Source organism: Carassius carassius, chromosome 46 (assembly GCF_963082965.1).
Source record: "Carassius carassius chromosome 46, fCarCar2.1, whole genome shotgun sequence".
In the NCBI taxonomy this organism is placed as follows: domain Eukaryota; kingdom Metazoa; phylum Chordata; class Actinopteri; order Cypriniformes; family Cyprinidae; genus Carassius; species Carassius carassius.
Window position 1 is genome coordinate 23622321 of NC_081800.1, and position 27896 is coordinate 23650216.

The window sequence follows — 27896 nt, forward strand, 5'->3', positions numbered from 1 at the left end:
AGAGCAGACAGGAGGGAGGGAGGGAACCTGATGCATTCAGTAGCCGAGAGAGAGAGAGAGAGAGAGAGAGAGAGAGAGAGAGAGAGAGAGAGAGTTTTAATCCGAAAGACTGCGCAGTTTATGTGAGAGCGCAAAGTTCCGTGTGTATTTTTTAACGTTCGCGACGCGTAAATCATGTAGAATAAACGCGCAGGTGCTGCAGCTGCGATTTTATAGCAGTTAAAAAAAAAAAAAAAAGTACCGCTCCGGTGAGTGACTGCGTTGAATGCGACTTTAAAAGTACAGTTTGGATAGAAATTGTGCTAGGCGATGTAGACGCGTTAAAAGGTCCAGAACTGAAGTGCATCATGGAGGTCCGTCGAGCGCTCACGTGTGTGTTCATCAGCGTGTTTCTGTCGACAGGAGACGCTCAGGACTCGGTACCTGATTCAGGTCAGTCGCTTCAGTCACGTTTTCATTTGGAACTTATTTTGAGATTGTGGTGAATCATATTCTTTTATTCAGGACTCTGCACGTAACTTACGCGAATCACGTTTTAATTCGGAACTTGGTGTCTGATTCAGCGGAGTCATTTCATTCAGGACTCAAAACCAGAACGATAGGCTTTGTTCTGCTTCAAGACTCATGGTGTGATTTAGGTGAACTATACTGATTGAGCATTAAGTAGCCTACTTTGATTTACGTGAAACATTTCGTTTTATTCAAAACTCGGAATCATTAGTTCTCTATACCTGATTCATTTAAACCACAAAGTTTTATTCAAAACTCGATAGGTGAGTCATTTGGTCAGTACCTGATCCAGGTGAGTCATATCAGTCGGTACCTGATTCAGAAGAATAACCAATCTTTTATTTCGCAAAACAAAGAAACTTACATAGTTATTTCATGTTTACTGTTGCATATTAACTAATGTTAACATTTAGAACATTTAGAAGTGTAAAGGGTTAAAAACTACTTTGATCAATGCTGAGTTAACGTTAAGCTTAGTGTGCATTTCTATTCTATTCTATTCTATTCTATTCTATTCTATTCTATTCTAGCCCTTTAAACAATAATGCAAATGAAAGAAGGAATATGGAGATACTTTCTTTCTGAGCAGCACAATACACACATTACAAAAATGAGCTAGGAAAAAAAAAACCTGTGTAAATGCTTTTTGCTTCAGGCAGCGTGTCGAATTCTTGTCCTTTAAAGTATATGGCCCAAGTTTTAGTGATCGGAGCAAAAGAAAAATTGAAAATAACCAAATACTTGATATGAATTGGGTCTATTCGTAAATGTTTTAAGTTGCAGTAAATCATTTTCTCATTGTGTGTTGTCTTATATATCTCATTATGTTAAATACAATTCTATTATCAAAGTGAATGCCTTAAATTTTCAGGTGAGTATTAGCTGTATGAATAGAAAACTGCAAAAACTTGTCAGCACATCGCTGACATACATTTTGAGTGAGGTATGCGAATTAAAGGACTTTACCTGTCAGTCACTAATGTTAGGCTATCAACCGCTTTAGGGTTATGAGAAACCTATCAAATTCCAGAAAATAATGGTATTTTGTACATTTTGCTTCTGCTGATGTCTGTCATGACAACCCACAGAAACCATGAAATGCATGATAGAAAATATGCAACAGAGGAATTTATGCATTTACTGGATCCAAAAGCATGGATTCGCTCACTCATTCACTACATAGTGGAAGTCACATACAGTAGTTCACTATATGAGGAACAAGAGAGCCAAAATGATCATTTGTACACTGCTTCATACAAGATTATGCACTTGTGTGACTTCACATATCTGTTGTATGCCAATGACATAAAAACTATGATTTTAATCTGATTGCACATGGTTTAGATTAGGTTTCTTGATTTTCTGCTGTGCAGACTCTAAATCTAAACAGATTGAGTCAGATATGCCACCAAAACTAAATTATAGTCAGATTTCATATTACATATGGAAGCATGTGTTGATTTGTAAAAATCAATTTTCATGTGTTTAATATAGAAGCTTGTTTTGCTACAGGAAAAAAAATAAAAAATGCAATTGCGACCTTTTATCTCACAATTTAGGATTTTTTTCCTTGCAATTCTGAGTTGACATACCTCAAAACAGACTTTCTTCTCTTAATTCTCAAAAGAAGTCAGAACTTACTACGATATAAACATTGTGAGAATTGCGAGGCATAAATGCAGAACTGCGAGATTCGTTCACAATTCTGAAAAAAAAGTTAGAATTGAGAGATGTTAAGTTGAAAATATGTTTATAACTTGCATTTATGATATAAACTCATAATTGCAAGTTACTTGTTTTATTCCATAGTGGGAAAGAAAAATGTATTGCGAAACAGATTGTAAGCGCAGAATTTAGAGAAACAAAAATGTCAAAACAAATCAGATTCAAATCTGAAATGCCAAAAAAAAACTAATTTTAGCTGCTTGTCTGAACAAAACCATAGACACACCAACAGTGAATCACAGAGAGTAATTCTGGAAGAGCCTAGAGCATTTTGGCTTTGACTACAGGAGTTTCTGTGCTAAGTGCCACCGCACCCTGCTTCCAAGCAGTCTGGCAAAGGTCAATTATTTAGCAGTCGCAGGTTCAAGTGACCCGATGGGCTCTTTTCTCTTAGCAAAGCAGAAGAAAACTATGCCAACTATGCACGTGGTTTTAAGTTTCATCCAAATTAATTGATGAAACAGGACCTTTGTCACCAAAAAAAGCAAAAACTGAGCAACAAATGTTTTTGCAATAGTGCAAGATGCTTAAGATTTGCAAGATTCTTTTGTATTTTGATTCAAATTGGTTCGGACGCCTCCAGATCTTCTCAGAGGACTTGGGTGGGTGACTTTTGATTGTTTTGGGTGGCGAACACTTGGCTCTCTGTGGCCTTTCACCCACTTGCTCTCTTGCTCTTTTCTGCACACAGTCTTTCTTCCTCTTCAGGGACTTCTGGAAAATCCTCTACATTCCTTCTTTTACTTCATAATATGGAACAGCCATTTCTCACTTCCCCCTTTCCCTCCATGCCTGCCCTTCGTCGTCCATCCGCCTCCTGCATGTAACATCCAGTAGCAGGGCTGTTCCTTCCCCCATCTGTTTATGTTTATCATGCAGCTCCAGGTTGGAGGTCTTCTCTGCCAGGAAATTCCTGTGATGGCCAAATAAATGTTCCATCTCCTGAAATATTGTGTAACTCCCAGGTCTTCCGTATGCTAATAAATACTACTGTGTTCTTATCCTTATTTTTAGCATCTACCGTTCAAGCCCACTTCCTTCGCAAATTACTTATTTCCTCACTTGTTTTTACACTTATCTCTGTTTGGCCCTTCTTTCTCAGAGTTTCTCCCTATTTTATTGTGTTCTATAAACATTTAGTGAGTTTGTGGTCAGTAAAGAGGGAGTGTGAGTACACAGCATCTGAACTTTCCATAGTAAACATCTGAAGCACTGAAACTGAAGGTCTGCACAATTTGGGGTGAAATATCAGATAAAATTTATGACAAAAATTGCGATTGCAATTTAAATTGAGTTGAAAAAAAAAGCTCTAGGTTTGCTGTGCTTGTCTGCACAATTTGGTTAAAAATGCAGTTATTATATCAACATGACTAGAAAATAATGACAATAATATATTTTTTGTATTATTACTAATTAATATATTACTATTTAAAATATTTTAACGTGGTAAATATTTGTAACAAAATATGAAATTATTATAATTAAATATTCTCTTAAATATAAAATACTGCATGCATAACAACAAAAAACATTTTTATTAATTCAATAATAAAAATGCATAAATATATAAATATTTATGATTTTTTAATATTGAATGAGTAATGCAATTTTTTTAATATTTCATATTATTATTATTGTACATATATATATATAATTTATATTTCTACATAAATGACTATTTGTTTGATTAATCAAATTAATCATGCAGCCCTACAAGACTATCACACCCTCTTGTTTATAACCCCTAACCTTAAAGAGACAGTTCTACCCTCAGGCAAAAATGAGTAAATGATGACAGAAGTTTCATTTTTGGTTGAACCAAGTCCTTAAATATTAAACTTATTTGTCCATGATTGATAGATGTTGCTTGTTGAAAATACATGCTTTTTTTAACCAACCAAACTTATGATATACAGCTGGCAAACAATAAAATGGGTCTCTTAAAAATTAAGGTTTCAAAAAGGGGGTCTTACAGCGATGGCATAAGTGACCCTGGACCACAAAACCAGTCATAAGGTTAAAAAAAATAAAAAAAATAATAGAGATTGAGATTTATACATTATCTGAAAGCTGAATAATCAATAATTATTGGTGAATGGTTTGAATCTAAGGGTGCAAAAAAATTCAAATATTTAGAAAATCTGGTTTAAAGTTGTCCAAATGAAGTTTTGACCCATACAGTGTATTTTTGGCTATTGCTACAAATATACCCCAGCGACTTAAGACTTGTTTTCTGCTTCAGGGGCACATATAAAAACATTTTTGCAATTGAGTGAAAAGTTCTTAAAGAGCCAATTTTTCTTGGTTTGAAAAACATTTTAAGAATCCTAAGAATCCTTTTTCCACTATAAAGAACCTTCTGTGGAATGAAAAGGTTCCATTTATGTTAAAGGTTCTTTAAGGAACCATAGATGCCAATAAAGAACCTTGATTTTTAAGAGTGTGCAACCAAAGAGATTCCTAGTAGCTTGTGTATATACTGTACTCTTTCTCCTCATGCCTTGGAAAGTCTGGAGTGTTTTAGTGCTGCTATGTGCTAAATAAACACTCATCTCCCCCTCTTGAGATGTTAAAGCATAGATCATTTCCTTAAATGTCTACTCTTGTTTTTCACCTACAGTTTTAAACTGCTGCGAGGGCGACGTCCTCTTCCTCCTTGACTCCTCTGGTAGTGTGGCCTCCTACGAGTTCGTCCGTATGGTGGACTTCCTCAAGGAGCTCCTGCTGCCCTTCTCTTTGGGGCCGGATCAGGTGAGGGTGGGACTGCTGCAGGTTGGGACCGAACCCCATCTGGAGTTCAGCTTTGACACCTACAGCTCCCAGGATGGACTGCAGGCGGCCCTGGGGAGGACTAAACAGCTGAAGGGCGACACCAACACGGTGGATGCTCTACTGATGGCTAGGAATCAGGTTTTGAGGCAGGGCGTGCCGGGAGGTGCCAGACCAGATCTGCCACGGGTTCTGGTTTGGCTCACGGATGGAGTGAACCCTGGCGAGGTGCAGGAACCAATGGCGAGGCTGCGGGAAGAGGGCGTGGCCGTCCTGGTGGTTTCCACTGGTCACGGGAACTATCAGGTGCTGAGAGAGGCTGTGAGTCCACCCGCCGAGGAGCACCTGTTCTTTGTGGACATTGACGATATCAACATCATCAGCGAAGAATTGAGGAACGCAATTATTGGTGGGTTGTTTATTAAATATCTCAAAAACTGCATTAGTTCATGGCAAAAAAAAAAAAACATTTTTCAATCATGTACTCACCATCAATGCATTATAAACCTGTATGCCTTTTTCTTCTGTTGAAACACAAAGGTAGATGTTTAGAGGTTCATGATCATCCATATTACAAAACAAAATGATGACAATGGACTCTCAACCTCCAAAAATAAATATATACATAAATTGATAAAATAAATATAATAATTAATAATAATAATAATAATAATAATTTTAATTCAGTTTGAAATGTTTAATATATTTTTGTAATAATAAAATGTAATGTTATCTAATTTATTACTACAGTAATAAGAATCTAGTAAGTTCATGATGATCTTTTCTTTACTACAAAAGTAAATATTGACCATGGGCTATCATGGTCCAGAAAGGACCAAAGAAAATCCTCATACTAATAATAATAATAATAAATTATTATTATTATTATTTATTAAATATTATATATTTAACATGTTTTGTAACATTAAAAATGTCATTTTAAGTAATTTCTTAAAACAATAAGAATCTAATGAGAACTACAAATTATTGCTGAAAATTTCTGTTGACAAAAAAAAAAGAAAAATAACCAAAACAATTAATCTATCAATATATATGTATATATACAGAAACTTTCAAACAATTTTAAAGATGATATATTGGGACTGAAAACATGTGCATCGTTAAAGTCAACATGAAATAAAATAACGTAAAGATTTAGACACGTTTTTATAAAAGTAAAATCACCATTGAAATAACATGAAATAGTCAGTTTGATTGCTATAATGATTCTTCTGAAATCATAATATTTATGTGAGGTACAGACCGGAATATAAATAGTTAAACACTGAAAATGTGGCCTTGTGCAGTAGTTTTTTTTTTGTTTGTTAAGAATTAATACAAGTTTGGAATGACATGAAGGTGAGTAACTGATGGCAAATAAGAATTATTGCTTTAATCCTAACTGTAACTGAATCAAATAAAAACACACAATTCTTGACACTTTACAAACCTCTATAGACCCTGGTTTTCCATTTCATCCAGAGTAACAGTCAGTCTGATGAGAGCGTTTTCTTGACGGGGAAAGTGATCTTATGTGGGTGTGAATAGCTAGCTCCACCCTAGTGTGCAGAAGGAATCTCGAATGCCAGTCGACTCCGACACAAATAACTTGAGACGGCTCCAAGAGAAGAAGGGCCCGGAGAAAACAGACAAAACCCGCAAACACTGTAATAAGAGATAAGGGCTATTTATTCAGAAATTATCATGGCCTTTTCGACCCCCGGCGAAGTCCCCCACAGCGCTAGACATTGTTGTTATTAGTGGGCAATCTTCCGCACTTTTAATTGCCCTAGGTGTGGATTTTGTGACTTGTGTGATTTGTTTAATTTATACATACTGGTAAGAAAAAATGTATAGCCTGAATGCACTATAAGACGCTTTGGATAAAAGTGTCTGCTAAATGCATAAATGTAAATTCTGCCATCTCTTATGTCTCTTTGTTCATGATTAAATGCAGAGATTATCCGGGCCGAGAGGCTACAGGTGAAGTCGGTCACCAGCACTACTGCTCAGCTGGAATGGAGGCCTGTGTTGGCTGGCACCGGCTACTATGATATCCAGTTTGGTCCCATCCAAACAGGGCAGACCACAGGGACGGGAGGTTCAGGCACCAGTCCTGGTACTGGTTTGGGTCCTTTTCAGAGGATCAGGCGGCCCGGAGATGCCAGCTCGGCTAAGCTGTTTGGCCTGCGTCCAGACACCAAGTACACAGTCACGCTCACACCGAACGCTAACCTGGAGTTCCTCAACTCTCTCCATGCCACCTTCACTACACTGCCAGGTGCAATATATATATATATATCATGATTATTATTGGTTACCAATTATAATTAAGAAATTATACTGCTCATAATGATTTCTTTAATATTACTTTTTCATTCTTATAGATAGATAGATAGATAGATAGATAGATAGATAGATAGATAGATAGATAGATAGATAGATACACACACACACACACACACACACACACATATAGGAGCAGGATATATCTCTCAGTAATATATCCCAATCATATTTCATTCCAATATATATATATTTTCAAAATATAATATTATTTTCATAAATACACACACACACACACACACATATATATATATATATATATATATATATATATATATATATATGTGTGTGTGTGTGTGTGTGTGTGTGTGTATATATATATGAAAATAATATTATATTTTGAAAATAAAATTATCTTTGCATAATAAAATGTATAATAGAAATTAAGAAAAAAAATATTTTTATGACAATTACCTTTTGTATTGTCTTTATTGTTTTATACTACTACTACTAATAATAATAAAATACATTTTATTAAAAAATTATCTTCATCATGAGCAGTATAATTTCTTAATTAGCATTAATAATAATAATAATAATAATAATAATGTTAACTTTAATATTGATGTTAAATATTTATTATATTTTTGAAATATTAAGATGTCATTTTAACTCCATTACAATAATGGCAATTAAGAATCTTTGAGAAGTACTGGAAATACTGAAAAACAAGCTCAAAAGTAAAATGCCAGGATCCATTGCATATTTACTGTTAAAATCAACATGAAACAAGAATGAGTGCGTATTATGCTCCTCCCACAAACCCCGTGTACTTTAGAATTAAATGGGATGTGAACAGTTTCTGGTTGACTTGCACAAATATAAAGGGAAACAACAGTCACCCTCTTTATCACTCTTGTAGATTATATAAACTTATTAAGGTGAATTTAAATGAAAAGCGTGTTCAAACACTGAGAAGTTCTCCTGTCTCATGTCTTCACCCCAGAAGTGCAGCCACAAGTGCAGACTCTGTCCACAGTGACCGTGTCAGAGTCCAGCACTAACAGTGTGCGTGTGAGCTGGGGTCCACTGCTGCCTCACCTCATCCAGGGGTACACGCTGGAGTATTCAGCGCTCCCTACAGGCCTGCTGCGGGTCGTCAGCGTCAGTAACAGACAGAACTCCACAGTCCTGACCGGTCTCCAGCCTGACACACAGTACCTGGTCACTGTGAGCGCGAGACAGGCCTCCGGCAGAGAGAGAGCCATGACGGTTAAAGTCTGTACACAGGAGGGTAAGAATCGCATTATCAGTGCACTTTCCTTCTGTATCAAAATTACTCATTGCAGTTATATGAATTTAAACTTTAATTCTGCTTCCTTAAACTTAAATGGCAATTCTTCTTCAATTCAAATTCTTTTTAAATACAGGAAATTAATTATAATTTATAAAGCATTCTCTATTTCATTTAGAAAATGGAGATATCTCAGTAGTTACTTATTTGTCATTTTGATGAATTCATTTGGTTTCTGTAGACTGCTGATGTATTTTTGTAGGCCAACCTGGAAGTTAGGATCACTTCCCTCGACAAAATACCAAGTTTGTAATTCTTACAAGTTTTATTAATCTTTATAGATGAGCACAACTTTGGTGAATTTAGATTATTTTTATAAATTAGGCTACAAACGGACTGTTATTTTTTTTTTTTTATGTTTTTGAAAGAAGTCTCTTTTGCTCACCAAGGCTGCATTTATTTGATCACAAATTCAGTAAAAACTGTAAAAATCTGAATTATTATTATAATTTCAAGTGTTTTCTTTTTTAAAATATTTTAGAATGTAATTTCTTTCGGTGATGTTCACCATCATTACTCCAGTCTTCATTGTCACATGATCCCTCAGAAATAATTCTAATATGCTGATTTCCTGCTCAAGAAAGATTTATTTTTATCAAAATTGTTGTGCTTCTCCATATTTTTGTGACATTTTTCTTCAGGATTCTTCAATGATAGAAAGTTTATTTATTTGAAATAGACATCCATAAATGTTTTACTGTAACTTTTGATCATCCATATCTTTTCATCCTTTTTAGAAAAAAATAAATAAAACATTGTACTGACCCCAAACGTTCATTTAATAAAAATCATTTTCTCTTTTCAACGAGACCATGCTATTTTAATGTTCCTGCAGTATTATTCCCACATCCCCTCCCTCTGATTCCCAGCAAGAAACGGGAAGCCTGACCTCTCTCCCTGTTTCTCTCAGTGTTGCCAGCTCTCTCAGATCTGCAGCTGACCACAGTGGGCAGTGAGTCAGTGCAGCTCCGCTGGAAGGGAAGATACGATGGTCTGCGTGGTTACTGGGTCACATGGGAGCAAGGTCAGAGCCAGCGCTCCACCCTGTATCTACCACCCAACCAGCTTTCCACCACCCTCAACCATGTGCCCTCCAAGGCCCGCGTCTGTGTCTCTCCGGTGTACCGGACGGCCCGTGGGGAGGGACTCTGCTGCACTGCTTAAATGTGTTCGGGTGAGACGCCTGTCAGGGAAACATGGGGATTATGGGTTATTTTATATAATAAGCATCTTAAAGTTACAGTATGTCATTTTTTTTAATGTACTAAAGCATAAAAATACCATAATATGATTGCTTCTCTGAAAAAAGAACACTACAACTAGTTATTCCAAATGTGTGTTCAGTGTCAGAATGTCTGTTTTTGTTTTATTCTGTGTGAATCCGTCCTCTGCCAATTTAAGCAATGGTATTTTCGACACCCTGGGTTGCCAGTTGGACTATGAAAGCCAGTAAAAGAACTGGGTTAAAGATCACAGATTCTACCTTACCTTAAAAAGTTTTGGCATCCATTTAAAACATTCAATGAGAAGAGGCATAATAAAACGTGGATAAATAAACTCAAAGTCTAAGGCTCGTTGTTGTCGTTCCTGTTGCGAGTCCTCAATCTGGCAACCCACGAGATTGTTGATTCTGAGGAAGAGGGGGTGGGAGAAATCACTATCTCTAATATTTTGCATTTGGACTGCAGTTCCCATTTCAACCACTAGCTTGCAAAGCCTGGCATAAGAAATAATAGCCTGAAAAATGCAACTGCATTGAATCATAGACAAAACCATAAAGCACCTACACACAAGGTCTGCATGTATTTTATACAAGAAAGTTATTCTTGTTTACTTAAAATTTTTTTAAAAATCAGTAAATGACTCACAGCAAAAAGAAACATGAACCACAATGTGAAGGGGGACTTTCTTACAATACTTTTTACTTGCTAAATAAGTCTAAACTATCATTTAGATGACCGAAGGCATGTAGTAGGTTGTGCACAGCAAGTTTTTTTTTAAGCAAAGTTTGATGTTGATCATTTAAAGGCCTTTGCGTATAAAATATAATACTGTAGGCTTTTTAGGGTTAAAAGGTGAAGTGTTTTATTTTACCACAGAATTGCATTTGTAATAACAACAGCATCTTCTGTTTGTGTTACCATACAGCTGCGTTGACCTAGAACTGTGGCGCACCGCTCTGCCAAACACGAAAGATGGAGGGATGAGCAACACCAAAAACTTCCCACAAATGGACAGATGGGAGGACAAGGGAGTCCAGGACACTGTAGCTGTTTGAATATTCAATACCCATAGATGGTGATCTTTAAACACCCCAACACAACATGCACTGATACGCAAACCCCAAACCATGCTTCTAATAAAGGAGACTAAAAGAGTCTGAACTTAAAAGTGACCTTCTGAAGAATCAGAGAATCAAAGTTCAGTGCTATTGACGGCTGAGATCTGTGGCTTGCTGTGCATCACCGTAGACCATTTTTGAGTTTATATCTCACAATTTATATCTTGAGTTCACAATTCTTTTTTCTCACAATTGAGATTATATCTCACAATTTAGAAATTCTTTTATCAGAATTCTGAGTTTACATCGATATGGAATAAAAATAAATAATTGTTGCTTTTCCTTGCAATTGCAAGATTCTGTTACAATTTGGACTTTGTTTCTCACAATTTTGAATAAAAAAAAAAGAAGAATTGCATGATATAAACAGAACTGGGAGATATAAACTCACAATTGTTTCCTCCACTGATTTTTTATTTATTTATTTTTTTAATTGCGAGAAAAAAGGTCTGAATTGTGAGATAAAGTCACAATTACCTTTTTTATTCCATGGCAGAAACAAGCTTCCATACATTTACAGTAATGCACTTATAATAGAGGTCTATGGGGCAAGAAATTAAACAGTCTATTTTGAGAGAAAGTTACAGGGTTTACCGACTTTATATGCTCATGAGAGAAAGACTATATTATCATATAATATATTACTATATTATATTATATAATATTATCATGTGGCTATATTAAAAACTGTGTTTTTTAACATTTATGTGCAGTTTCTTTAACCCAACACTTTCAATTGAAGCTGTAATTTTCCTTTTAATAGCCAGAATGTTTACGTATTAGATATTTAAGTTTTTATTAAGAGTTATATCGCCAAAGCAATAGTTTGTAAATATCCTACTAATGCTTTTTGAGTTATATTTAACAGAGATGTAGTTGGTTACTGTATATTTGAGATTTCTCTGTACAGTTTGAAATGGGAACAATTAGACATTTTTGGGGGGAATCTGAATGACTTCCATCACTGTTTTTTCTTTAAGGTCAATGCATATATTGTAACCGTACTGGAGTTACACACGTTATGATAACTGCAGATTTTGTCAGCCGTGAAACACTGAAAACTGGCTAAAGTACTAAGATTTCGCAGATGTCTCTCGCAGATGTTTTGTGGTTCAAAAGGGCAGTGACTGGTTTGTTTGAAGAAAAGTGACTCTTTCAGTGGGTCAAGCTTCTTCCTGTGCATGCATACCGTTGCTTGGATTTATCAATGTTTTTCTCTGTAGTTGTGTCTTAACATGCAAACATGTTCGCAGACTGGATCAAGTTCTTAAAATAGTGTTTAGGGATAGATCATTTCATTCATACAGTCTTTAATAATGGTTTTCATCTCATTTCAGGGTCATTATGTAAGAATTTGTAGCTATTCAAAAAAAATTCAGCATCTGATATTTTGTCTCTGTTTGTTGCAACATAATAGCAAGTTGGGCTTTCTGCATTATGAAAAAGTGCTTGTTCATTCCCAGCTTGGCTGCACGTCATACACATCACTGTTTTCACTGTTGTTTTTTAGTTATTAAAGAATAAAAAAGGATCTATTTCAATCCATGTCTGCTTTTGTTCCTAAAACTGTGTAATGTGTAAAATGTATGCTTTTTATTTTATCTTAGATTTTATGACATTTAATGGCTAAATAAAAAATTATATAAATTATTTAACATATACATAAACACACACAAACACACACACATACATATTAATATATATATGTGTATATATATATATATATATATATATATATATATATATATACACACACATTCATATACATATATTAATATATATATATACAAATATATACATATAAATTATTTAACATATACATAAACACACAAACACACACACACATACATATACATATATTAATATATATACAAATATATAAATACACACACACACACACATATATATATACATATATATATATATATATATATATATACACACACACACACGTTCTCTATATATATATATACACACATACAAAAACAAAAAAAACCTGTTATTAGACCACAAAGTTTATTTCTGTCCAAATTATTTAATTGCAATGTCTTTTAGAGTTTTTTTATTATTATTACCACTATTTCTGTCATTAGATTCTCATTACAAAATACAAAACTCATTTTTTCATTACTGTAATACAGTAATTTGTGATGTAAATGAATAATTTAGCTTCACAAGAATTATTTTTTTCTTGCTTCAAGCTTAATATAATTTCTATTTTGAAGTGAAAAATGACCTGTTCTTGACCAATTTCCTGAGATTCACTCATTGTAGAGAATAATTTAAATCTCATTTGAAATGTTTATTTATAGAATTCCACTGCAGAATATGATGTTGCCCAACTGTTTGAAACCGCTCAATTAAAACAATGATCATTCGAAAGTAAAAACAGAACCCAAAGTGTTTTAAACAAATAAATCAAATACCCCGACAGGCTTAAACAGTGGTCCATTATTAATCTTCAACTCTTTCTCCTCTCAATATTTCGGTTCCCTTTACATGTGTTCTTTGGCTGAGCTCAGATGTGTCAACTGAAATTTATGAGAGTTAATATTCGACTGTTCGGTACAAAAATGCAGTCGCCAGCAATCTCAAGCACAGCTTACAGCCCGACGCATCTTGACATCATCCTTGTGCTAAAGAAATGCACCCTCAATCATACAACACAGTCCCTATACATTCGAACTATCAAGTTTCTAGATCATTGCACAGTGTACGGACCACTTAAATTAGCCTCCCATGTTTGCTCTAGATTCTCAGGGTGTTGAGCGCTGGCACAAGAGTGACAGCTTCAGGTATGTTCTGATTTTGGTCATGTGACCCTCTGCCCTGTAAAACCTTCTGTCTATGTCTCTCCTCCTGACGTTTCTTCTTTTCTAGGCACTGTTGCTCTTTCCTTTGTTTTGTAGAGAGCTAAAAAGTGTGGGGGGGTGGGGGGTGGGGAAACAAGAAAACTTTATTATTTGTATTCTTTTCATCCAGGATTATTGTAGTTAACTAAAAGTAAAACCATGAAAAAAAAAATACTTGAAATAAAATAAAATTTTACTCAGCTTTTCATTTAGTTTAACCTGATGTACTAAAATAATGAAAACTAAAACTGAAATAACAGAACCTATAGAGACATATTTCAACAGAAAATATATAGACATATTTAAAAAATAATAAAAACGACAAAAAAAAATCTAAATTGGTTTGATTTATTTAAGGGGTGTCCCCAAATAGTCGACGAATCGATGCTTTGATTCGAGGAGCCTGATTCGACTAGCAATCTAACGGTCGAATATTCGCGGGGTGTTGATTATGCCATTTTGACTATATGGGGATCTCAAATGTCTGATTTTACATAGATCTACCAGTTTTCTCCCAATAAGTTCATATACAGCCTATTATGATAAAGCTGTGAGAATCTGAAAAGAAAGAAGCTTCAAATTAATATTTAAAGTGCGTGAATAAATCCAGCCACCCCTATAGATTTGTTTCACTTTCCATAATCCGTGACCGACAGAGGAGCATCTTGGCGGCAGGGATTTAAAACTTTACCAACACTCAAACAGGCAGACACAGGCAGAGACTGGATTTTTATCTAACAGGTAGGGTACAAGTGATTTCAAAACATTTCAGCCGGTGTATATATATATCATGGATATATTATTTACCTGATATAAGATGCATTTGGTTTTGAGTCAAGCGCTTCATTGCAGTACTATGGTGATATCTCTTCAGCGCACAGTGCGAGCAGGTCAAACTACAATGCAGAATATTTATAACTATGACTGGGACTGTTATATACATACTATTATAATGAGAAGACCATTATACTAAAATGCTATGTATTTTTAGTTTAGCTGCCGTGTTTCTGCACATGGTTTCTGCACATTGTTTCGAAGAACACGTCCACAAAAGGAGTTCACATTCAGAGCCCCGCAGATATGTTCATGTGCATTCAGGGCCTTTTTTTGCAAATAGCCTAAAAGTCTTAATATTAACGGTATGTTTTATTAATAACGAAGCGTATTCTACATTAAATCCTGAGTTTATTCCCATTGATTAAAAACTTGCTATCAAATGCGTCACTCTACTGGTCATCTTCAGCGTGCGCAGCTCAAAACAGAAATGCAGAACATTAACTGCTTATGTTTTAGGCTAACGTTATAATGAGAGCACTACTGTAAAAAATAAAATAATAATACAATTGTTAACTGTTATGGTTTCGTCGACGTTAAGTGTTAGCTATCTGTTAATCAAAACATAAAACATTATTTACCCCGTTTATATCTGCAAGGTGTTCATTACACATTTTCCCTGTGTGTTAACATCAGTAATTATGTTAGTCAAATGTCTGACTTGGCTCAATGTATTTTGCCCCGCCCCCAAACATATTACTCGACTATCAGTCGAATATCAGCAAGATTCGAAAATTCTGATTCGACGATGAAAATCCTTAGTCGGGGACACCCCTAATTTATTTAATTGTTATGTTTTAGTTTAGTTATTCTCATTTAATTTTGTTTGTTATTTTAAACTTAAAATTAAACTAAAAAAAAGGTACATTTTGTCTTTTTTAATAATATTTTTTTGTCAGTTTTCATTTATTTTATTTCAATTAATGTAATTTGTTGTATATACTTTATTTCAGCTAGTTGTCAAGGCAAATAATTCATTTTAATTGAATTTAACTTGTGCTAAAATAACTAAAACTGAAACTAAATTTAATAAAAACTACATCCTTTAAATATCTAATAGAAAATAATTATAATGACAAAATCCCTACTAAATGACTAAAACTTTAATTTATTTAATTATTCAAATAAAAAAAGAAAATATAAAAATAAAAAACGAATTTAAAATATTAATAAACACTAATATTTTTCCAATTACACTAAAATAATGCTGTTGTCACCTTGGGTTTAAGTGAAATGCTGCTCTCTGTTGGCGATGTGTTTTCACTACGTTCAGCCTGCATGTCTTGACATAAATGGTGTGTCCCTGAGGCACAATCTCTCCGTGATGATTGGTTGTTTAGTTCCGACTCCAGCCAATCACTGTGGCTCGTCTGTGATGTGGCCCTTGATTGACACAGATTGTCCGATTGATCTGCAGACACAAAACAGTGGTGAGAAGAGCATATTGCAATTGAAATCAGTTGACAGGGATTTAAATATTGACTGACTATCTTCACAGAGAATGCTCAAGATCAGCTCTTCATCTTCAGAGAGAGAGCGTGAGGGAGAGGCGCCTCTCGACTTTTCCTTCTGACCATCTCCAAAGCGTCTGGAATTATTCAGACTCTGTCCAAAGAAGAAATAAGACCTTGACCTTCAGAAGATGTCAGACTGTGGTTCATGTATGTGACTGATGTTTGTTTAGCTGGACAGACCTCTATACGCAGATGTGCCGGACTCTCAGAGTTATCTCCAGTCTTTCTGACGCTGTCATAATGATCTCCATAGCGATATGCGATGTGTAGCTCACGACATGAAGGCTTCTCTGTACCATTTATCTGCATGTACATTTGTTTTATTAAACTATTAATAAAAACACACATTAGAATGACATGAATCAAAGACGTAAATGCTCCATCACCTCCCACAATGGAGCGTTCAGCTGATGAATAACCACTTTCAATTGCTGCCTGCGAGCGAAGGCCACGATAGCATCGTTTCCAGCAAACGTGCCCGGCTGAGACAGGTTTGACACTGAGAAAGAAAAACAACAAAGATATCATGGATAACAGCACTCACTCTCACTCTCACTCTCACTCTCCCTCTCTCTATATATATATATATATATATATATATATATATATATATATATATATATACATATATATATTAGTGGTGGGCCGTTATCTGCGTTAACGTGCTGCGTTAACGGGAGACTCTTATCGGGCGATAAAAAAAAATATCGCCGTTAATCTATTCTCAAAGTTGGGTTGAGAGCTGGGTCTATACTAGGCGAACTATGAGAAACCTGTTCTCAAAGACTTAACGTTACTTTTAGTCATTATTTTATTTGGGTGGCACACATATTCTGAATACCTTTGGCAGAATTCAAATGAGCCATTTTAATCTAGATTAATTCCAAGATTACAGTGAGATTAATCTAGATTAAAAAAATTAATCTATGCCCACCACTATATATATATATATTTATATAAATATTTAGTAACTAGATTTGTTTTCATTTTAACAGTTTTATATATATATATATATATATATATATACATTTTATCTGGTTGTTTACTGGTTCCAGTGTTATTGTAGTATCATTAATACAGTACTGATGTCATATTTCATATATCAAATTAGGTTTTAGTATTTTAAATAATTATTATTTGAGCTTTTTCTATTTTCTATTATTATTTTAATCTTAGTTTAATAAAAAAAAAAATTGGCAGTTTTATTAGTTAAAAAATATGCGTGTCTGTTTAGTTAATTGTCTAGTTTAGTTATCAGTATGTTTATATTTATTTATTTTTTATTTCAGTTATAGTTTGGTTATCTTCAACTTAAACTTTAACTGAAACTAAACAAGAATGCTGCCTTGGAAACTCACCGAAATATAAATTTTTTTTATTGCAAGTATAATTAGATTTATTTTTACATTTTTTCTGGTTGTTAATAGGCTCAAGTGTTATTATAGTATCCTAAATAAAGTATTACAGTATCAATGCAATATTTAGAAGTAGTTTTTTTATTTTTGTACTTTCCATTTTTGTTCATTTTAAATTTTAGTAATTCTGATGTATGTTTACACACATATATATATATATACATATAAACATACATCAGAAACTAAATGAATTCAAATAAGTTTATGGGGGATTTATCTTATTTTGTTTATTTCAAATAATGTAAATGTTTCTTTATAGGTTTTGGATATCAATAAAACATGTTAAATGTCTGTAGCACAGTAGTTTTTTCACCAAAGTTAAAAATATAAGTATAAGCAACATTAATAGTGATGCTTGACTAAGCAAACACCACTAATGAACTACTAACAGTAAGGTTAACGTGAGTTGCAATGTAATCTGATGAGTTTGAGTTGAAGTTTCAGTTTCTTTTGGATTTCTGGCAACACAAACACACGTTAGATGCTCTGTGAATGGCACGTCATCTTCAACGAAGGGCTCGAAATCGTGCCTGTGTGTCATCATGTACTACATGAGAAACAGAAGCTTGACTCCTCTAAGATCTCAGTCTGTATATGACAGTCCTCTCAATCCTCCACACATACCCGTCCCCAGGCACCTCACGGAGTTTGAGCCCCAGAGCCTGAAGCTGGTTGGAGAAGCTGACAAACTCCTCACCATCATCTCCTCCTGGAGGTCTGTTCTTCCTGTCTTTGGCCAGAGCCCGGCGGGCCGCTCTCTCGTCTCTCTTCCTCTCTAATTCACACTTCCTGTTTCCCTTTATGGGCTTTCCTGACTGTTTCCTTGACATGATGGAGCTGCTGCACTACACTCGGTCATGCATCTACCAATCACACACACAAAACTGTAACCTAAAAGAATCACAACATCATAAAATCAGTCATGACAAGGGGAATTGCTTAAAATGAACATTCAACCTGACACAAACATATCAAGTACAGTAAATTCTTAATAGATTGATATAGAATGACATTCAAAGGGTGTAAAAAGCTTTCAGTAACACTTTACAATAAGTTAATGTTAGTTACTGTATTAACTATCATGAACAAACAATGAACTACACATCTATTCGAGTATTTACTAATCTCTGTTAATGTTAGGTAATGAAAGTACTGTTCTTCACAGTTAGTTCATGTTAACAGTGCATTAACTAATGTTAACAAGCACAACTTTTGAGTTTAATAATGCACGGGATTAACATTAACTAAGATTAATAAAACACAGTAGAAGTATTGTTATTTCTTAGGTCATGTGAAATAAAGTAGTTAACTTGTATAAACTAATGAACTTTCTGTTTTTCTGTCTGATGTCATCTTTCTTTTTTGATGTGCGTGGTGCCTAGACCCAAAATAACTTTAAATTTAATATTGCAATCTTTACTAATAATAAAATAGTACAGATTTAATACTAATGATTAACCATTAGATTTACTGCTTTTATAATGACGGAAATGTATTGTTGTAAATAAGGTTAGCATTATTATTTCGGCAAATATAATTTAATTTTACAATAATAATAAAAAACATAATTAGCTAGTTTGGTTAATGTACTATTATCTGCTTAAATAAAAAAATCGTATTATCTGAGACCATACCGAAACTCTTAAATCACAGCTTTTTAAATATGTATGTAGAGATAGATAGGTGCCAATAAATCCAACAAGTACACGTTTAGAATGACGAACGGTAAATATCAGACTAAATATATGTTAAACTGATGAGGAACAGCTGCGTGATGTGTCAGAAATGAAACGTAATAAACATCTGTCAGATTTGGTGGCGTTTAAACGACAGAATGCGGAAGAGGAAAGACAATTAAAGTGTGTCACACAACTGTACTCACATTATCAGACGACAGAAACACGAACACGATAAGAAACACGAACACTGAACAACAATCTGAACAGAAACTCGGTGAACGCCACTCTGAGCTGGGTTTGTTTACTACCTAAAGAACCTCAATTCCGGTTCCGGCTTTGCTTCCAAAATAAAAGACATGACCGCGAAAATCATTAATAAATAAATAAATAAAACATTTTAAATTCGAATATTTCTCAACGCAAAATAATTAGTATTGTTGTTGGTGTTAAGTATATATTTAAAGCGAGACACTGCAGGTAAATAGGGTTAGAAAATGTACTAATAGTTATGACCTAACTTAACAAGTTTGATTACATTGATAATTGCAAAAAGAAAAAAGAAAAAAAGAAAAGAAAAAAAGAAAAGAAAAAAGAAACGTATCACAAGTTTTCTAAAATGTTATGCTTAAATATGCAAGTGAGGCATTATTTAATGAAATATGCGCTAATTTGCATACATTTCTAGTACAAAAATCTGAACACTGGATGAAGTCCGTTTCGAAATTCTTGTAAAAAAAAAATTTCGACATATTAGAGTCAAATGTTTTTACAGAGGGAATTCTGTGTATCTCTTTTTGTCACTACATAATTCAGAAAATACTTTGAACAGCGACAAAACAATACATTTTATAAATGATCAAATCCCTCTGTAAAAACCTTTAGAATATAGACAGGAATAAACATGTAGATTTTGGTTTGTGTAAGAGTTACTGAAGTGGATATTTATTGCTCCATGTTGAAGAAAAAAAAATCATTTTGAGAAAACAGCCTTTAAAAATAGGTATTGTAATTGAAATCTATTGACACAAATAGATAAAAGTGCTATAAAAGAAACACTTGCCAGTGTCTTTTTGATGTTTTCTTTCCATTAGTCTGAAAAATCTTAATGAAAAGCCAAAAAGCCCAAAATCTAAAAATTGACATACAGGTGCATGAAAAAAATATGTTTTTGCCTGCAGTGTCTCCTCTTAATTGAAATTTATTGAATTAAGATATATAATAATTTCATACAGATATAATGAATCTTTAAACAGATTATTTAAAGAATAAACAAATGTATAATTTTATTTCACACACAAATAATGTGAATCACAAATTCTTAATTCTGCATCGTAGTCCAGCTATAATTAATAATATTATTAAAGTTTCTTAAAACGCTGTCTTTTCCTACTCAGATGAGAAATGTTTTCTTTTTTAGTGTATTTTAGTCACCTTCACTTTACAATGAAAGTAAACACTGAAGATTTGATTCATTAGATTTATGTTTATGTGAAAATCAGTTCCAAGAACACACAAATGAGAAAAGACTCAGACATATGAATATGAATCATAATATCATCTACAACTGAGTGACAGAGATTGAGCAAATATGTATTTATTTTATGGCAGTAATACACTCTTCACATGACTTTTATACGTCCTTTATAAATAATTATCATCTGATAAAAAAAATCATTACACCATCTAAACAGACATACGTAACAGTCGTAAACTATCAAGTCATTATTTCCCTCTCCCAGCCGCTCTGCAGCTCTCGGTACAATAAGAACTGTGTCCGTACGGTTCCTCATGACGTGTTCCTCACGGCTCAGTCCACAAGCAGAACTTCGTTTTGGCTCGGCTTTCTTCACGTAGCATTAACAGCAACAGGGCACGTGGCTTATGAAGCGTGAGCTCTGAAACTCATCCGCCTCTGTCTGTTCATGGGCAGTTCCTTAGCCTTGGCCTCCATCGCTGCATCCATCTCATCATCTTCAGGGATGCTGGTTTGTGGCTCCTGGAGCTGCTCCTTCACTGGTATGAGCTCCCGCACCTTCAGCATCTCAAAGTCAGGCTCCTCGTGGTCAGGGAAGAGAGAAGAGGCCACCTGGACCACGCCGCTCACCATTCCCAGGACAGCGAACGTGCCGCCCACTAGATAGACCTTCAGAGAGCCCTTGGAGGGACCAGCACTCAGCATTTCCTTAGCAAAAGGGATGAGCTCATGCAAAGTGTCCATAGCAGCTGTGGTTACGTCTGTGAAAAAAAGAAAATCAAAGGTCATGATATGCGTATATGATAAAATTAACTCAATTATAGTAGTAAACAGTGCAGGTAAGAAGTATTATCTTGAAAACAACATGATCTGCTGTTTGAATTTAATTCAAATATTTAATTCAAGGGATATATTTAATTCAAATATTTTTCAAATTGTGCATAATAGGAACAGGAAATATTTTTTTCTGAGATAAATACCAGGGTTTTTATAATTAACTAAAACGGAAGATTTAATGAAAATTATTTATAAAATGACTTAATTACTAAAAATTAATTAATAATTACTCAAAATGAAATTAATGTTAACTGGAATAACGTCAAATAGAAACAACTTTTAATTTAACTTGATGCACTAAAACTAAAACTGAAATATAAATATGTCTCTATGTAACATAAACATTTATAAAAACAGCAACAAAACAACTAAAAACTACAAAACAGCAAAATTGATTCAAAAACTGAATTCAAAATATTAATAACAACTGTAGTTGTATCTTGGTGATACTAAAATAGCACTGGTAAATAAAATATATAAGACGTAACAGTTTTATTAACTGAACAACACATATTTTTAATTGAAAAAACTATCAAATGTGAGCACTGACTTGTTCTTTTTCACCTTAATTAATTTATTTATTTATTTATTTATTTATTTTTGTAAAATACATTTAAGAGTTTTTTTTTTTTTTTTGTAAAAGTCCATTATATCTATTACATGTTTTTTCTATTAAGAAAAATGATAAATAAATAACACAATAAATAATAATTAACAATAGCATTTTAATAGTATTTTACAGTTCAAATTGCAATCATTTTACAGCCTCAAAGCAGAAAATATATATAATTTTCTGCTTTGAGGCTGTAAAATGATACTCGATAAGACAAAATGTACTCACTTGTAAAATGTTGAAGAAGCTAATAAGTCCTTGTTAAGTTTTATCCTCAGAGTTTCAATGGGTGTTGAGGCACTCTGTCTATTTAAGGCCAGTGGTTGTCTATCGACGTCCTCCATACATGAATATTCATGAGGTTGAGATGCAACTTTTGTCCAAGTTCCTTCATGTGAGCGGTGAATGACTGCAGGGCTGCTGGCAAAATCATGAAACCTGTCTGCCAAGTTTCACAAAGACAACGAGGAAACCTGTTTCTTGTGATCACGTGAAAACACCATAAAATACACTGTACGTGAAGATTGTGTATAAGCAGACTGGAGCAGATTTTATTAGTAGCTCCAGAGGACTTGATGACCCAGCTGTGATGGTTAATAAATTCAAAGTTCACAGATCAGTTTTATGATGCGATGAGAAGCGGTAAAACACTTAACATAGTGATGCTTAACAACAAATACTAATTTGTCCAGATGATGATGATATGTAAACACAGACATGTGAGCAATATAAAATCATTCAACTGCAAAAATGCACAGTGCTTTTATATATACCATGAAAATGAACATTTACTATATTCATATAACACAAATAAATGTGTTTATTCAGGTTATTTCAATGAATAGAATAGTATTATCATGGTGCATGTCCAAAAGGGACAGTTTTTTCTTAGTACAATGTGCAATTGAAAATAGCATTACTGTTGTACTTTACTTAGTAAAGGGAAATAAGAAATGCATGTTATTTACTGTCAGAAAACTATCTTTTTATGGTAAGATCAACTGTTTGTTGATTTTAGAAAGGAAATGAGACTATGATAAGAGCCGCCACATCATTCGCTGTAATGACCTTTCCTCCACTGCCCTCGGCTCATGCTCCTATATTAACAAACCTGATGAATGTAGGCAACCAATAACATTACAGTAAAGTTTATTGTACACTAAAGCTGTCGTTCTGAACGGCTTCAAAAGTAAACAAAATGTCCTTTAAATAAAAAAGTTAAATATCGATATTGCCCTGAGCTGCATTTTTTAAATGTAATAAAATCCATTTAAATATAACTATATTTTATGTGAAACATATTTTAATGTTTTATTCTTTTTTGTTGTTTTTATTTTATTTATATTTTTCATTTTTTATTTTAATTTATTACATTTTTATATGTATCACAAAAACCTTATACTGCTGTTTTTATGCTGTATTATTTATTTTTCAGAAACACTGAGTAAATGATTTTGCATTACGATGGTTTCGAAATGTATTATTATTATTACTTTATCATTTAAGAAATTTCAGTACAATTTACATTTTAATGTTTTATTCTTACTATTTTGTATTATCTTTATTGCTATGTTATTTATTTAAATGTTTGTTTTTAATTAAAAAAAAACGTTTTATTTTTAAATTGTTTTAATATAATAAAAATGTTCTAAAATGTTTATTTTGTATATATATGCATTACTTACTCTTACTATTTTTATTATCTTTACAAAAAATTAAGAGCCACAAACCTGTATATTAAACTCTTATTTTAGGTTCACTTGGGTACATTAAAACAAATCCCATCTCTAATTTTCAAATGCATACAATTATGTTAAATAAATACAATAGAATTTTGATGCAAGATGAAAAATGTATGCTGAAAAAAGTCAGAACAGTCGCATTCCTTGACCAAACAGGATCAAGTTATTTTATAAAAAAAAATTTGAGAATCGATTATGAATAGGCCACATTTTAAAAAATGATTAATTGAAAAATCCATTTTTATATATATATATATATATATATATATATATATATATATATATATATATATATATATATATATATATATATTATCACAAATTTTAAATTACATTAAGACTGCAATGGTATAATGCTGTATTTATGCTGTATTATTTATTAAACTCTTTGAGCAGTATATGCAATGTTATCAGCAGTTCAAAAGCAAAACATGCCATTTATGCCAACATTAATCATATTGGTCAATGATTTTGCATTAAGAATGTTCTTAAGTGCTTCAAAAATAAAAAAAAATGTCCTTCAAATAAAATAAATAAATAAATGTAATAATATTACATTAAACTGCATTTTTTAAAATGTAATCAAACACATTTCACTGTAATTATATTTTATATCACATATATGTTAACGCTTTATTTTCTAATCTTTTTATTTTTATATTCATGACAATTAAGAATGAACATTAAGGCTATGAAATTATGAGCTTTCTTTGTTATAAGTCAGCATGCAAAACAAAATATGCCATTTGTGCCAGCATGAATCATTTAGGTTATTGCAATAGCTTTTTCTTTAGAATCAGGCTATATTATTTCAGAGTCAGTGATTTTGCATTAAACAGATTGAACATTTGTAAACAGCAAACATGCTGACCTTTCACTTTCAGTAACATCCCTACTACAACACGTCCTTAAAATGGAGTAAAAATCATCACTGCTGTGACTCTGGCGTATGAGGTGAGAGGGTATGCTGGGTAACGGGACTCACTGTAGACGTGCTGTAGTGGTTGTGACTCTGAGGAAAAGTCCGCATCAGATACTTTTGACCTGTTTCACTCCTGTATGTGCCATGCTCTCTTCCCTAGATGAACAGACAGTGTTGGGAAACCACGTTCAGCACACGCAGCAGACGTGACGGAGCACACTGTACACAGGAAGAAACTCATTAACATTAACATGACTCACAGCAATATACTACATCTGAGATCACAATGTTCTCACGTTACTTTAGTAGTCGATGTTTATATATAAAATATATAAGTGTGAAGCTAAATACAGACTATTTATAGATTTTATTTGATTTTTTTCAGACATTGATATTCTACTTGTATTCAGCAAGCATGCATTAAATTGATCAAAAGTGACAGTGAAGACATTTATAATGTTACAAAAGATTTCAGTTTCAAATACATGATGATCATTTGAACTTTTTTCATCAAAAAGGAAAGTATCATCATTTCCACAAAAATATGAAGCAGCACAACCGTTTTGAACATTGATAATATTCAGAAAATCAGCATATTAGAATGATTTCTGAAGGATCATGTGACACTGAAGACTGGAGTAATGATGCTGAAAATACAGCTTTGATCACAGGAATAAATTACATTTGCAAGGCAAGGCAAGTTTATTTATATAGCACATTTCGTACACAATGGTAATTCAAAGTGCTTTACATAAAAGAAAGTAAAATAATAATGAAGAAAAATAATAACAAGCAATTTTAAAACTTTTAAAATTATTACAAATGTACTTATTTAAAATGAATTTAAAACAGTTAGAAAATGATTTTACATAAAATAAAATAAAAAAAACTGTGAAAATATATATTGCAATCAGTTCGGACATTGCACAGTGCAAAAAAAGATCTAATTCTTGCAATGTTTTTTAGATGATAGTATGCTGATTTAGTTACTGCTTTGACATGACTACTGAAACTAAGGTCTGTCTCCAGAATCACACCAAGATTCCTGACTTGATTTTTAGTTGTTTGACCCCTAGAGTCAAGGTATGCATTCACCTTGAACACTTCATCTTTGTTTCCAAATGCAATGACTTCAGTTTTTTCCTTGTTTAACTGAAGAAAGTTCTGGCACATCCAACTATTAATTTCATCAATGCATTGGCAGAGGGAGTCAATGGGGCTGTAGTCATTTGGAGATAAGGCTAGGTAAATCTGGGTATCATCAGCATAGCTGTGATAGGCAATTTGGTTCTTTCTCATTATTTGACTAAGTGGGAGCATATACAGGCTAAACAAGAGTGGTGCAAGAATTGACCCTTGTGGGACTCCGCATGTCATGGACGTCCACTTAGACTTATGCTCTCCTAGACTCACATAATAACCTCTCCCTTCTATATGACCTGAACCATTTGAGTACCATCCCAGAAAGCCCGACCCAGTTTTCCAGTCTCTCTAGTAGTATGTTATGATCGACAGTGTCAAACGCAGCACTGAGATCTAGCAATACCAGCACCGATATTTTGCCAGAGTCACAATTTAAGCAAATATCATTTATTATCTTAATGAGTGCTGTCTCTGTGCTGTGATGCGGTCGAAAACCAGATTGAAAATTGTCCAGGTATCCATTTGAGTTTAAGTATTTGTTCAGCTGATTAAAAACGACCTTTTCTATAATTTTACCTATAAAAGGAAGATTAGATATTGGTCTAAAATTGCTCAAAATGGTGTTATCAAGATTGCTCTTTTTCAGGAGGGGCTTAACAACTGCATTTTTTAAGGAGTTTGGAAATGTCTCAGAAAGAAGTGAGGCGTTCACCACTTCTAAAAGATCTGCTTCTAAGCAGTTAAGCACATTTTTGAAAAAAGATGTGGGAAGTGTGTCAAGATAGCAGGTTGACGATTTTAGGTGCTGCACTATGTCTTCCAGAATTTTGCTATCAATTGCTTCAAAAATCGACATAGTATCTTTTTGATATTGTGGCCTAATCTGTCTGACCTCTGCATTACTTGAGGATGTGCTAATCGCCTTCCTGATATTGATGATCTTCTCAGAAAAGAAGGATGCAAACTCATTCAAGTTTTGTCTTCCGCCACATCCGCTCTGCTTTTCTGCATTGTCTTTTCATAGTCTGAACTGCTGTTGATCTTCTCCAAACTGATTTCTGTCTGTTTGTTTTCTTACTGATTATTATTGGAGCAATATCATCAATAACATTCTTAACTTTTGAGTTGAATGAATCAAGGAGAATATCACCAGAGTCTGCAGAAATTCTTGGTGTTAAAGATATAGCCTCCATGAATAGTACACTTGTGTTCTCGTTAATGCATCTCCTTCTGACAGAGACAGATCTAGATTCAGTGGTAGCAGACATCAAAGAAAATACAGAAGTGATCAGATAGTGCTATGTCCTTAATAACAATGGATGAGATGTTTAGACCCCTACTGATGATTAAGTCTAGAGTGTGTCCACCTTTGTGTGTGGGTCCATGCACATGCTGAGTCAAGTCAAAAGTGTTTAGAACCGTTATCATTTCTTTTGTAGTTTTGTTTTCTGAATTATCTATGTGAATATTAAAATCCCCTGCAATAGCAAAACAGTCAAACTTTGAGGAAATCATTGATAACATTTCTGTGACCTCTTCAACAAAGGCTGGAGAGTATTTTGGAGGCCTGTAAATAATAATAAACAGAATGCGTGGAGCACCTTTCAGCACAATCCCTAGATATTCAAAAGACAAGTACTGACCAAATTACACTTGCTTGCATTGATAGACATCTTTAAATAGAGCAGCTACACCCCCACCTCTCCTAACAGTCCTGCAGACACTCATGTAAGTGAAGTTAGGAGGGCCTGCTTCATTAAGGACTGTTGCATTGCAGCTGTCTTCAAGCCATGTTTCGTTTAGAAACATAAAATCCAGATTGTTTGTGGTTATAAAGTCATTGATTAGAAATTATTTATTTTTTAGTGAGCGAATGTTTAAAGATG

General features: G+C 33.6%; 3 protein-coding genes across 4 annotated transcripts; 1 reads left to right on the forward strand and 2 right to left on the reverse strand.

Annotated features, from left to right (window-relative positions):
* The first annotated feature begins 79 nt into the window (after positions 1-79).
* LOC132129057 (von Willebrand factor A domain-containing protein 1-like) lies at positions 80-11314 on the forward strand. The gene is made up of 6 exons (XM_059540478.1): positions 80-432; positions 4856-5413; positions 6962-7285; positions 8300-8584; positions 9555-9818; positions 10793-11314. Exons 1-5 carry the CDS (start codon positions 348-350, stop codon positions 9806-9808), a joined length of 1506 nt encoding a protein of 501 aa, XP_059396461.1. The 5' UTR covers positions 80-347; the 3' UTR covers positions 9809-9818; positions 10793-11314.
* Positions 11315-13276: 1962 nt separating this feature from the next.
* LOC132129550 (OTU domain-containing protein 3-like) lies at positions 13277-16703 on the reverse strand (the record flags this gene model as incomplete). Its single annotated transcript, XM_059541177.1, has 5 exons — positions 13277-13898; positions 15889-16082; positions 16159-16276; positions 16366-16488; positions 16572-16703. Coding segments are annotated over 5 exons (732 nt in total), but the record flags the coding sequence as incomplete, so codon positions are not given.
* A 3877-nt stretch (positions 16704-20580) lies between these two features.
* On the reverse strand, positions 20581-22522 carry g0s2 (G0/G1 switch 2). Of its 2 annotated transcripts, none has more exons than XR_009428543.1 (2): positions 20982-21644; positions 20581-20735 (listed from the first exon to the last, which is right to left on the reverse strand). XR_009428543.1 is itself a non-coding variant. In XM_059541247.1 (2 exons), the coding sequence occupies exon 2, from the start codon at positions 21495-21497 to the stop codon at positions 21159-21161; it is 339 nt and encodes a 112-aa protein (XP_059397230.1). In that variant the 5' UTR covers positions 21498-21514; positions 22432-22522; the 3' UTR covers positions 20858-21158. The 2 variants fall into 2 exon arrangements, 1 of the variants encoding a protein (XP_059397230.1); XM_059541247.1 differs by lacking the exon at positions 20581-20735 and adding an exon at positions 22432-22522 and having other exon boundaries at positions 20858-21514.
* Positions 22523-27896: the final 5374 nt, after the last annotated feature.